The sequence below is a fragment of the Lonchura striata genome, chromosome 11 (genome assembly GCF_050655825.1).
Source record: "Lonchura striata isolate lonStrDom1 chromosome 11, ASM5065582v1, whole genome shotgun sequence".
Lineage (NCBI taxonomy): Eukaryota > Metazoa > Chordata > Aves > Passeriformes > Estrildidae > Lonchura > Lonchura striata.
This window is the reverse complement of record NC_140713.1, coordinates 10875775-10889601: the sequence shown is the minus strand read 5'-3', so window position 1 is coordinate 10889601 and position 13827 is coordinate 10875775. Positions and strand designations below refer to the sequence as shown.

The window sequence follows — 13827 nt, the reverse complement described above, 5'->3', positions numbered from 1 at the left end:
CATGTATTTGCACACGTGTGATCTCCAAGATTCTTAACCCTCTTGTCTTCATCCATGACTTTTTGCTGCAATCCATGTTTTTAGATCTAAGGCTCTGGTTTTGTAAAACAGAGGGGTCATGGATTCAGCTTTGTTTCTCTCTGCAGAAAGACTGGCTGGGGCATCTTCTCCCATGCCTCCTTCGTTTTGTCCTTCCCTTGGTTTCCTCTTCCCTTGTGACTGCTGTCTGTGCAGAGTGGTGGCAAATGACTTTGAATAAGTAGGGCAGAAGGCACAGACTTCTTTGCCAAAGGAGAATACCTTTAAGCCAGAGCCCTGGTGTGAGGTTTTCTGCTGCAAACTTAACTTGACCTCTCCAGGAGTTTGCTTCCACTGCTCTCACAGCTACACATGACCTGTTCACATCATAACTGAAAACATGACACTGATTTGTCATTCTAAAAGTTCATCCAATCTGACCAGCTTGGGGTTTGGAAGAAGCTCTGCCAGCAGCCCTGTCTTCAGCTCCAGGATGGGCATGTCTGATGAGCACAAAGGCAGACACTTGGAAAAGAACATGTAAGATTTGCTTATTTTTTCCCTCACTTAATTACAGAGTCCTCCAGAGTTTTCTCCAAGGTTTTATGAAAATCATCTGGTAGGGCATCTAAAGATTTAATGATGTAAACAAGTAAACAAAAATCTGCAGCTTAGAAGGCCAAGTTTCAAATTTATTTATTTTATAATCTATAGAGTTTCACTGGTGACAGTGGTTTTGTACAGGTTATAAGTGCAAAAGAATGTGAGAAAGGCTTCATGTTCATCTTTGGCAAATGGTGTATCCCATCTGTTTGTCACTATTAGAACATTTCTTCATTGGCAGATGAAAAACAAAATGTACAAAAGGATGCCATAAACTATTCCATACTATCATCAGTACAACCAAATGCAAGCAGTCATTACTCTGATAATGATGTAGCCTCTCACTTTGGAACTGTCAGAGGCCTTCAACCCAACAAATTCAGTGACTAAATGGTGCACTCAAAGCACAGAAAATGGTGAAGTCTTTGGAAGAGGAACCAAGAGAAATTATTGTATGTATTTATATTCTATTTAGAAAATAGTGTCTTTTGACACAGGAATTCTGTGTCAGAATTCCTACTTTGTGGCTCCTCTTGTTACTTAAGGGTTTTTTATGTCAGGCAAAAAATTAAAATCTCAGATAAGATACTGTATCTTTATGTTGTACATCTGTTTTATCTTCTGATCTAGTTGAGAGGAAAGGAAATCAACCAGAACATTTAAAAATGACCTGTATTTGTAGTATCTTTTCTGCAAGCCCTAAAGTGAAGTTCCGAAGAGGTTCTGAGCAGGCTTAAAGGGAATTACCTACAATGGACATTTAGAAGGACTGCAAGATTCTTATAACCTATTTAAACTTGAGATATCATTTCCTTTTGCTGGTGAGCCATTTTCTCACGACAATATATAGATGTCTCTTGTCCGTTTAAAGGATCCAGAATCCTTCCCTCAGTGACAAATATGTGCCAGAGATTTTAGCTAACTTTCAATTATTCTTGAAGATTATGGATGCAATTATTTCAAAAACCCAACTACCCAGCTGCAGTTGCAAATTTTTATTTGCAATATTGGAAACTGTATTAAACTCTGGCTAAAAGCTAACTTCCAGCTTGAGTAACCATGCTTTGAAAATTGTTTCTAAATTTCTCATATGTAGAGCTTTAACAAGCTCTTCAAGGGGGAAGGGAACATGAATTTACAAAAGTGCACAGCAAATACTGTGTCATGGGTATAACACAAACAGTTTTTTTGTGGTGTGTACAGGGTTAGTTCTGCTCATGGAAAGGAAGTGCTGATTCTTTGGCAGAAGGAACCCCTTGATCTAAATGTAGGCATGATGCCCCTTTTTACCTTCATCTTATGACAGACCTACCCCTGTTGGGGAGATAATATGAGCCCCTCAACTCTACCAGCAAATATAAAACAACACAAAATCTCATTCACTTAAGGGAAAGGTTCAGCACTAAATGCAAGGTCTATAACTGAACCTGCCTCTGTGGTGTTTGGAGTGTACAAGCACAAATACACCTGCGAGGTGGCATCAAGCACCACGAGAAGCTGCTCAGGCCTTGTGCAGTGCTGTGGTCCAGCACGCTGTTAAAGCATGGCTCTCATCCAGCACTGTTATGCCAGAGGTGTCTAATGGTATTCACAGAGCTGGCTAGTGAGTTCACATAAATTACCTGTGGTATTCCAAGGGTGGCTGTACACCACTTGCTTCCCATACAGCGAGTTTTTCACATAGGCAAGTCTGAGTGCTGCTCTAAGTGATTTTAATGAATATTTTGCAGTCTGCCAAGTCATGGCATCCCACTGTAGAAAAAGAACAATGTGTAATGAGTAAGAATTGAAAGAGGGGAAATTTAAGTTAGATATTGGGAAGAAATTCTTTCATGTGAGGGTGGTGAGGCCCTGGCACAGACTGCCCAAGGAGGTTGTGAATGTCCCTTAAGTGTTCAAGGCCAGGTTGGATGGGGCTTGGAGCAGCCTGCTCTAGCAGGTGTCCTTGCTCATGGCAGGGGTGATGTGGGGATTTGGATTAGAGGTGTGAAGAAGTTTTTTCACTGTTTTGGTGTCAGACATTGGAATGGGCTGCCCAGGGATGTGATGGAGTCACCATCCCTGGAGGTGTTTAAGAGGTGTCTGGCACAAGTGCTAGGCAATGTGGGAGTTACAGGGCTACTGCTGAGCAGATGGTTGGACTGTATGATCTTGAAGGTCCCTTCTAATCGTGATGATTTTATTCTCTCTTTAAGGTCCTTTCTGTGATTCTGTAACTGTTCACCGCCAGCCGCCCTGCCAGCACACACCCCCGAGGGCAGCAGCCGTGACAGCCCCTCGCAGTTACACAGGACACCGCCGTGTCTCTGCGTGGCTCCGGCAGTACTGCAGGCCCATCCGAGCGCCCCGCAGCCGCGGCCTCGGCGCCCGGGCCCGCGCTCCCCAGCAGCGTGCGGCGGAGCCCCGGGCCGGCCCGGGCTGCCCGGGGGTGCCGGAGCCCGGCGCGGGGGCCGGGCCGGGCCGGGCAGGGGGTGTGGAGCGCCCGCCTCTCGCGGCTCGCAGCCGGAGCCTCCCGCGGGCCGGGCCGCGTACCCAGAGTGCAGCAGGCGGCCGGGCGGGCGGACCCAGCACCCCGGGCAGCCCGGGCCGGCTCTGCCCGGCGCAGCGGGAGCCGGGCCCCGGCGGCGGCGGTGCGGCCCAGAATGCGGCACTGAGATGCTCCTTCCCCCGGCAGCGGCGGCGCCCCGGGCCCAGGCGGCGGCGGCCCCCGCGTGCATGAGGCTCTGGAGCCGGCGCTTCGCCCTGCACAAACATTTCTATAGGACTCATTCGCCCTGCTGAGGAGATCGGCCCAGACCGGCCGCTTTCCCTCCCCTCCCTTTCCCCGCTCCCCCGGAGACCGCCGGCGCGGCGCGGCCCGGCCCGCATGGAGGCCCCCGGCGGCGGCGGCGGCGCCTCGCCGCTGAGCCCCGCGCTGGTGGGGCGGCTCCGCCGGGAGCACGAGAAGGTAAAGGGGGCTGCGGGGCCGGGCGGGGGCGCGGGGGGCGCGGGCCGGGCCCGGGGCGCCGGGGCGGGGGACGGCACGTGGCCGCGTGACGTCACGGGCGGCGGGCGAGGCGGCCGGGGCACCCGGGGACCCGCGGGGACCCCCGGGACACAGCCCCGGGACAGAGCCCGGGGACAGAGCCCTGAGACAGAGACCCGGGGACAGAGCCCCGGGGACAGAGCCCCGGGACAGAGCCCTGGGGACAGAGCCCCGGGACAGAGCCCCGGGGACACAGCCCTGGGGACAGAGCCCCGGGACAGAGCCCTGGGGACAGAGCCCCGGGACAGAGCCCCGGGGACACAGCCCTGGGGACAGAGCCCCGGGACACAGCCCCGGGACACAGCCCCGGGACACAGCCCCGGGACAGAGCCCCGAGACAGAGCCCCGAGACAGAGCCCTGAGACAGAGCCCCGGGGACAGAGCCCTGGGGACAGAGCCCCGGGACAGAGCCCCGGGGACAGAGCCCTGGGGACACAGCCCTGGGGACAGAGCCCCGGGACACAGCCCTGAGACAGAGCCCCGGGGACAGAGCCCCGGGACACAGCCCCGGGACAGAGCCCCGGGACAGAGCCCCGGGACACAGCCCTGGGGACAGAGCCCTGAGACACAGCCCCGGGACACAGCCCCGGGACAGAGCCCTGGGACACAGCCCCGGGACACAGCCCCGGGACAGAGCCCCGGGACACAGCCCTGGGGACACAGCCTTGGGGACAGAGCCCTGGGGACACAGCCTTGGGGACACAGCCCCCCGGACAGAGCCCCGGGACAGAGCCCCAGGACACACTCCCCCGGAACACCTCGGGGAGCGGTGTCCGGAGGGAAGGGCCCGCTGCTGCCCCGCCGCCTGCCGTGGTTAGCAGCGCGCCCACGAACGCGTGTTTTTATCCCTCTCCGTGATTTTCCCGGCCTCCGGGACAGTCCCGCCTTCCAAACTGCCCGGCCGTGTCCGTGACCTGCTTCATGCCAGCGTGCTCCTGGGCCAGCCTGGAAAGACCGTGTGTCTAAACTTAGTTGTTCATGACCTGCCTTAGGAATCATTGGTTATATTCGAAATGGGTTTCAAAGAACCAGATTTTTCCGCAGAAGTTATTCCCAAGAGTTCATTGGCTGGTTCCACCTGAGACCATAGCACAAAACTCAGGATACTTTTTTATGTAGATTACACACATGATCTTACTGAAGTGGGTCCTGAAAACCTAAGGAGTGCGATTTGGGGCTGTAGATTCCAGCCTCGCGGTGAGCTGTGTGTGGGTGCAGGAGTCACTGGAAATAACTTGTGGTCATATGCAAGGTGTTGTTGATACAAATACAGTCTGCAGACCTTTTGCTTTTTCTGCTCATGTGATTAAAATTTTTTTAAGCAGATAGTAAGATGGACATTAGATTTCCTCAGTTATAATGGAAGGATTTTATCTCCATTCTGTATTTTTTCACATGCTGGTTTAGTTGAGAAAAAGAGTAACACCTACGGAGTATAAAAATGTGCCTTGTCTGGAATATTGTGCACACAAATACTTTTGAATACCTGTTAGATCACTGCTCAAACACCTGTGTAGCCAGCTGACGGTTTATGTGGATGAACAATAAGAGGGTCTGCTGGAATCCACTGCATCATCTGCCCTGCAAGAATTGGAACCCATCATGCGAAGAATTGGTGATAGGAACTCACCTGCTTAGGCTCCTTTGGTTAATTTTCAGGGTGGTGGAATCTGGTGAAGAATAATTTCTCTGGTGCATTAGTGTCAGGCATAATGTGTAAGCACATGTCTGCCATAGCCACAGAGAATTATTCCCAGTTCCTGGTAAGACCTCTCTGTAAGCAAGTTTAAGACTCTTCTTAAACAGATCTGCTCCAGTGGAAAAGAGGCCCAGGAGACCATTAATTAAGCCTCTGTTAGGCTGATGTACCAAAGTTATATTTTATCATAGGGAAACTTTACATAATTTCTGCAAATTGGCTGAAAAAAATGGAACACTTCAGCTTCAATATGAAATTATACTAAAGAACTACATATCTTGGTTACAATGGAGTGCCGTGATGAAGATATAGTAGACTTTCCCTCTATGCAATGAATATATATAATTGGATTACAACGGTATTTTCAGTTACAAAAATATTGTATTTTAAGATGGAGGAGGTATTTTCATTTCAGCCAGCTCTTCTCAGAGATCCGTATTTTTCCCACAGAATCACTAAAGTTGAAGGCTCCTGTTTTGTCTCACCACAGAGATGAAGGAGAATTACTTCAGTAAACTAGTAATTGCAGTGTGAGGATCATAGAAAATAGTAAAATTACTTAGCCAGAACAATATCTCTATATACTGGCAGGCAAATACATTTCTTTTAATTACTGGGATGTTGTGCTGTCCCAGTGACGCTTGATTAAGTGCAAGGAAACCTATTTATTCCCATTAATATGAAGGCAATTTTTAGTGAAATTGTGGAATACAAAAGTATCTATCTTCAGCATTAAAGATAATATTTGATTTGTGGTTGGTTATTTTAACACCCAGGCCATTGTACAACCCTGGTTCAGCTACGGGTTTGAGCTTTTAAGTGCTAAAGAGCTGCCCTGGAAAACTTGTGAACTGAGGCTTCCTTCCTGCTTAAAAATACTGAAAGAAAGGATGTCCATGGCTTTCTGTCTTTAATCTGGTGAAGACTGCAACTTCTAGGTTTAGGACCCCTGGTGAAAAGTAATTTTAATTCTTGTTTAGGACTGCTTGCCTGTTGGACAGATTTCATCTTGTTAATTTGTGGTGATAGTAAGACCAAACTGTTAAAAGCAATTTTCAGTGCTCCTACTAAAGGCACTTTGTATAAAAACATGACTTAGAATGTGTATCTTGGGGATAAATTATAGAAGAATATCTAGTAATTTTCATGATAAAGACCATCATTGGAAGCACAATGCCTGCGTAAAGTTTTCAGTATTTCTGTAAGAAGAGTATAATGTATGTGTCATGGATTACTTGTAAAAACAATATATGTTAGCTGAAAATACTGCAGTAAATCTATTGCAAGTTAGTACAGGAATTATAAAATGAATATTTAAATAGGAGGTTTCTCATGCTATAGGGCCTACGTTTAAACATAATATTTGATATACATTTATTCCTACAATCAAGTGGGTTGGGATTACTAACTGATGGGAAGTTGACAAGTCAGATGTGTATGATTTGGAAAGACTTGTGTAGACAGTGAATTTACAGTGGGATGATATGTTCTATAGTTTCTGAGCAATGCAATGACAATACGTGTAATGGGAGACATTACAGAGCCAATTAGACCCAAGAGGCATTTGCAGAGTGCAGACACAGGCATGGAGAATCTAAAGGATTCCAGTATTAGATGGCAGTATGATTTTTTTTGTATTGCACTGACAGACATACTTTTTTGTTTTCCTTGTAGAAAAATTAGGGCAAGGAAGTGACTCTCCTGTCACTCACCACGACAGCAAAGCACAATTAGATTGAGTGCAGCTCTTACTGTAACTCTTTGGCCATTGTGCATTATGACATATTCTTAATTTTTATGAATTTAAATGGTAGAGCTGTAAAATCTTTATTTTCTGAATGGTTTTCAAGATTCTGGGTACTTAAAGTTTTTTGACAGTTAAAAAACTTGTAAGTGGGTTATGGAGAAACAAATCACAGAATCCTTAGCTTACACTCTTTTAAATTGTTTCCTCTTCTTACATTATTTACTCGGTGGCTGACTGCTTCTGTTTGTCTTTTCCAAGTAATATCTGTGCTATGAAATCAGCATCTTGGCAGTTTTAGAGCTGTTCCTGCAGTTGGAAAAGGAGCAGTGAAGCAGAGTAGGGTCTTGTTCACTTGATGCTGCTGCAGGAGCCACTGGAAATCAGGAAGTGCTTGCCTGTAGACTCACAGATGAGACTCAGATGTGCTTTCCAGTGCAGTGCAGTGTCTCCCATGGTTTGCATTTTTTCCAAACTATGTCCAAGTTCACAGAATCCAGAAAACGCCTGGGTATGAGCCACCAGTGCAGCAGGACTTCATTTTACACAATAACTGTTTGAGAAAAGAGAACAGTGTCTAAAGCTTGGTTTAATGTGCTTCTTTTAAAAAGAACCTGTCTGAAGCTTTATTTGCCCTATTCCTTTTTAAAAGGTGCCTGGACAATTACCTTTTTGGAAATTGTGATGACATACGCTCCACCCTGTCCACTGGTTCCAGTAATTTTTTTTAGGTTGTGCATTCAAGTAAAAGCCCTAATTCAGTCATGATCTGGAAGCTTTTTATGGAATACTTATTGTTCCTCCAGTGTTAATTGATCATCACTTTTACTTTTTTAGTCAATATTTGTCCATGTTCTTATTAGTAGGAGTTAAATACCCACAAGTTTATATAGTGCCAAGAGCTGTGAAATAAATTTATAGATCTTCAGTAGGTTTTTTAATGGTAATTGGAGGAGACTTGACAAAAGAATTTAAAGAGCATTGCCTTTATTCTGGAGAGGGCAAGCCTGTGTGTGTTCAACCTCATTGGTAACTAAAATGTGTAGATGAGATTATATGCACAAAATTTAAGTGTTACTGAATTGTGCTGCTCTTACAACTTGTCTGCAGAGGCTGTGAGTAGAGGCAGTGACCAGGGTGCCATTTGGGAATGGTCTTCAGTATCTTTGCAGATCTCCATTCTGTAGGTTAAGCTCGTAACCTGTCTTCTCAGGTCTGTTTGGATGCTCCTCATCTCAAGTATTTCTTTAATCCTTTTAGGTTGTGAAATTGTACTTTGTTTTTGTCTGAGCTTTTAGTCTGTTTAATCAGTGTTGCAGGTAGATCTGCTGGCTCAGAGCTTACCTCTTGATGCCCTCAGAGCAGCAGGTACTCTATGGTTTCGTGTTTGTTTGGTTGACACTGAGACAGTGCTGCACTGTGCAGGTGCTGCTTTTGTAGTTCCTCTTGTCTGTTAGCATAGGTTGCAGCACAGGAGCAACAGTCTCAGACACTTGCTCAAAATTTTCTTTAATGATCATGTGAGTTGTCCAAGTGACTTAAAATAGGACAACTTGTTTATCTTTTTATGTGTACTTTTTTCACACAAACTTTAGGAGTTTTAGGGTGGCACATTTGTGACAGTGGTCAGTGAACTGGGCTGGGATCTAGCTTAAAAACAAACTTTATTGTTGACATTTTTTCCTTTTTTTTTTCCCATCCTTCCTGGACTATTTCTCATCCACTGTGGATTCCTGACGTGGTTACAAATGACTGTCAGCATATTGTCTCGGGGCTGGGAGGATGAGACAGTGGAAGTGAGTATCAGGAGCCAGGGAGGGAGGATGCTGAGTTTACTCAGCACTGTGGCTGAAAGCTGAACCACAGCCTGCAGCTATGTCTGTGAGGCAGGTGTCACAGCTCATGGCAATTTTAAGCCACTTAAGCTTAGGTTTTGCTAGCAGCATAGCTTTTACACCATAAACTCCATCAAAGCTTGCAAAACCTGCTTGAGATGTTGGGCTGCTTAGATCATAGAGTTCTGTGCCTGTGCTGGTCTGCTGCTCTCTGGGTACCTCGGTGAGCCTGGATATGGTGCAGCCACACAAATGTATTTACCTGACCTCAGCTAAAATACTGAGTTATTTTTTCTGTCTCAAGATGGAGTTACAGACATGGACACTGGCTTGCTGCCAGTGAAGGATGAGATCTTACTCTGTGTTCCTTGCTTGCCCTACTTCAGTTGGTTTGGAGTTGGTGGAACTCGCTCAGCAGAAGACAGCCTGCTACCCATGGGATTTTTTGCTGTGTAGCATTTTTGAGCTTCCCAAAATAATTTTCATCAGAACTTAGTATTTATTTATTGATAAATAATAGTTCTGTACTACTTTTTCTGCAAAACTGCAAGACCCAAAGGTGTATACACAATTAATAGGAAAATGTAGATCTTCACTTGTTTTCTTGTAAAGAAAAGTAAAAATTGTGGCTATGTTTCTAAGCAATATTTTTTACTTCAGGAAAAAATGTTTGCCATGATTCAGATTTCTTGCTCTCTTTTTCTGCAGTATTCTTTTTAAACATATTTCTTTAAAAGGCAAAAGTTTCCACCCAAAGGGAGTTTTATGTTAATAATTTGTTGGAATATAGCATTTTTGAGTAATATGATTTAATAAATGAATATGAGAGCTCAGAAGTGCTTTCTTCCTTTTGCATTAGATCATACAGTGTGCCAACAGACTGAAGAATTTTTAATAGTTTTATTTCATTTTTTGATTGAAAATGGGGCTCTAGGAAAAACAATTGTACAGATGTTAATTTCTGTCTTTCTCCATCAGTGATTGCTGTGTTCTAGGCAAGTACTGTGTAGTTTCCTAGAGGATAAAATGAAAATTCATTTTAAATGTTTATTTTTTTTCTGTGGCTTGTTACATCCTTGTTACCAAGATATGATTAAATATTTGACCACCCATTAGTGTTGTTCTGTAATGTAAAGTGGTATGTGAACTGGTAATTTCTGGTAAAATTTTAGTGTTTGGGGTACAAGAGAGAAATCTCATGCATGAGTTGCATATCAGAGAGGGTTGTGATACTGCAAACATTCCCAGATGGAGGCAGCTCATGTGCATGTATTAACCATAGTAAATACTTGAATGTGGAATATTTAACATTTAGAACTATGCAGAGTTGGAGTCACCTGAAGGAAGTCAGTAATGGAAATGATGTTGGATTTATCATGAGCCGTGCAAACATGGACCTGCATTTCAGGAAACCGGCACACACTGGTGGCAAGTTCTGAACAGCAGGACCTAGGTTGAAACAGAGATATTTTACAGTCCCAAATGGCAGGGACAGTCTGCTGAAGGCAAGTCATTGGTTTTAGACTTTATTAGACCCTTACTTTAATTACCACCTCATTACTTGCTTTGCTTCCACAAAAAGTATTCCATACTGTCATTTTTCCCTAAGTAACTGGAAATGTGATTGAAAGGGATGTTTAAAGTGAGACTAATTCAAGATTAAATAGTCACAAATTATATTATTGCTACATGTAAACAAATTACTTGCATATCTGATTTTATTCAGATTACTTTTCAAGTGGTAAATAATGCTTTATCACTTATATAGTGCTCTTACATCTTTAGAGTGCTTTTCTCACATTAATTAATCATCATTAAACACTCTGAGGTGGGTAGGTTAATACTATTATCCCCATTTTGCAGATGAAGAAATGTAGACTGAGAGGTTGTGATTTGCTCAAGGCCATATAGAAGAAACAGAATCAGAGCTGGGATTAGATCTGTGTCCCTAGCTTCTAATTTCAGAAGACCAGCCAGATTGTGAGCCACAGTTTTGAAGCAAAATGCTCAAGTGTGCATGTAGAACCAGCAGACATTTGCTTGGCCTAACTTGCAACTTGTTTAAAGGGAAACTTTTTTTTTGTGCTGTGCTTCACATTTCCACCTTCACACTTACAAGTGTGGAAATGGCCTCTCATTCATTTAGGACCTCTTCCTAATTGGATGTGACATTTTTATTTTCATCATTTTCATTGAATTTGACTTCCATCTTGGAAACTTAAAAATTTCTACTTCTCTGGACTTGAACATAACTGTACTGCTCACATAGAGCGGTTTACATTGGTACCCCAAGCTGTCTGCATCTGCAGGTGATACCAGGACCAGCTCTGTTACTTAAAATTTTCACAAGCTGAGACATAAATAATGTTCTGACTTGGCAGCTTGTCTTACTGCTGTTCAGAAGGGATGAGAGAGAATTGCTCTCTGTGTGCTAAACCCAGCACCTTTGTAGGTTATGCCTAGCTTGCATGCCCCCAACCTTGGAGAAGTACCTCAATAAAACAACGTAGTCGTGGAATGGAGAGGAGACGAGAACTCTTTGTGCATCACTTTGTTAATCAGAAGCACCACAGAGAATTGTATTCAGCTGTTAGTAATGGGAGCACCTGCAGAAGTAAGAGATAAGGAAAAATAAGGTGCAGGAAAGAAGTGCTCTAGTATAGGAGGGTGAAGACATGCTGGGCTGATGTGGGATAGGTTAGAGACCCATGGCATGTACAGGTAAGGATCTGCTTTGTGCTACAGCATCCTTCTCACCTGTCCTCATTGCCAGGGAGATGTTGGAAGTGATGGTAGAGCGTGGCTGCTGAATTAGGAGCTCTGGCTTCCCTTCCCAGCCCTGACCACAGCCAGTGGTTGTAACTCAGCCTGCAGAATGAGTGCAGTGCTTTTTCAAAGTGCTGCCCACTTGAATTTATGGAGCAGATTTAGGGAAGGTAGCATATTAGATAGACTGGGAAGGGAGAATGTGTTGCACAGAAGGAATTCTCTGTCTGGTCAGCTAATGAAGTCCTTGGCTGGGTGACAGGAGTTGCCTGGGGGTGATTTGGAGTCATTAGCCTGCGATCTGCCCTGGGATCACGGTGGAGCTGGGGACACCTGGGACATGATCACAGGTCTAAAGCTAATCCTCGTGCTCTGCTTGTGACATCTACAAACGAGGGATTCCTTAAAAGTAGCAACACAGGTATCCTTAGAAATAGCTCAGGCACATAGCAGTGAGAACAGAACAAGCACATCATCTGCTGTAAGGGTTTGGGTTTAATCTAGCAGGAATTCCCGCAGGGATGGCTTCTCCCCAGTCGCCAGGGAGCTTGTGGAGCTTGCAGGTGTGGTTCTGGTGGGTCAGGGGCTTGAGAAGCACTGCATTTTGACAACCTGCTGTTGGTGGAAAGGAAGGAAACAAGATATTTGCCTATTTGCTTTCTTTTAAGACTATGCAATATATTTTCTGACAGTGGATCCTGTTTTAATAACTAGACCCATGATTAGGTAAAGTTAAATCTGCTGCAAGTGTAGTTTAATAAATATTTTAGTATGCAGATAAGCCACTGATAACCACGTGCATTCACAAGCTCATACAGTTTATTCCTAAAAGGTGAGAATTCAGTTTGTTGGTACTGCTTCACTGTGATGTCTTAAAAGTAAGGCATACTTGGTGGCACTAGCTGTCCAGGTAAATTGAACTCCAGTGAATAAACAAGCAGGTCATTTATTTTATTTACGCTAAAAGGGTTTTTCATTCTTTAATTGTAACTCTGGATATAAATTATGTGTGGAAGATAGACTAATGATTTTTCTGTGTTTGATTAAAGCCAAAGACTCAAAGATTTGATTATATATTTATCTATTTGTTTCTTTGCTGTGATAAGACCAGTTGTTATCCAAACAGTGAGACTGACCTAATAAAGGTCATATGCATAATTGATCTCCATCTTTTTTTCAATATTTATTCTCTCTATTCTTCTAATAGAGTTCAGTTCCAGAAGTGCAGCCTGCAACGTTTTTAAGGTGGTATATTTTAGCACTTCTGTAAAAGGTCTCATTTTATGCTGGCCAGTGAAATGAAAAGTTTTGTTGTTGGTTCCACCCTTTGGTATCCTTTCAAGAGAGATTATATCGAAGAAGAAGAATTAAATTAAAATTGATTGGTGTTATTGATTTTCTCCCTTTTTTTTTTTTTTTTAAGGGGGATAAAGGGTGGTGAAAACAGCATATGCCCCTATGCTGTTTTACTGATGGACTATTTCTTAAAAACATAAAAAACATATGTGCCCAATTTACATATTTACTAATTAAAAAAGCTTCCTGGAAACATTAAGTAGACTATCTTCTGCAACCTTTAACATTGTGGCTAATGGATATAGCCTGGAAATTTTCATAGAAGGTCCTCTAAATAATGTAAATGATTATGAATATGTAACTAGTTAATATGCAGCTACGAAAGGATTATCATGTAGAGGTTAATGAACATGCTGCTCTTATGGTTTGCAGGGCTTTTCTTTTTGTGCTTTCAGCTCACTTCATGCATGGAAAGTCATGTATTGGGAATGGAAAGCTTCCTGTCTTTTCCATCTTCATCTGAAATGGGGCAATTAAATTGAAACTTTCTTAAAGGATTTCATAAACATTTTTGTATGCTAAATTATGTTGTGTATTTCACAATCACTGCCAAATGTGAAAGGAAGAAGGATGTGGATAGAATAGGTTTGGACTCCTTGATTTATTAGTGACGGGCTCCAGTGTGCCTTAGCTTTGTTATCAGACAATTTATGTCTTCTGCAGAAACTTTACTCTTAAAATGGGCTTCATATTAATAGTATGAATTAGATTTCTGGCTTGATGTCCTGTACAAGTCTGTGTATTTACTCTCAAGCTTAAAAATAGTTGCCTTGCACATTAA

General features: G+C 43.8%; 1 protein-coding gene across 1 annotated transcript in view; it reads left to right on the top strand.

The window, feature by feature from the left end:
* The first annotated feature begins 3161 nt into the window (after positions 1-3161).
* URI1 (URI1 prefoldin like chaperone) overlaps positions 3162-13827 on the top strand; it is a 41238-nt gene continuing 30572 nt past the window's right edge. Inside the window, exon 1 of the mRNA XM_021540579.4 lies at positions 3162-3568. Coding sequence (XP_021396254.2) covers positions 3488-3568 — 81 coding nt within the window. The 5' untranslated portion in view covers positions 3162-3487. The remainder of the gene's footprint in view (positions 3569-13827) is intronic.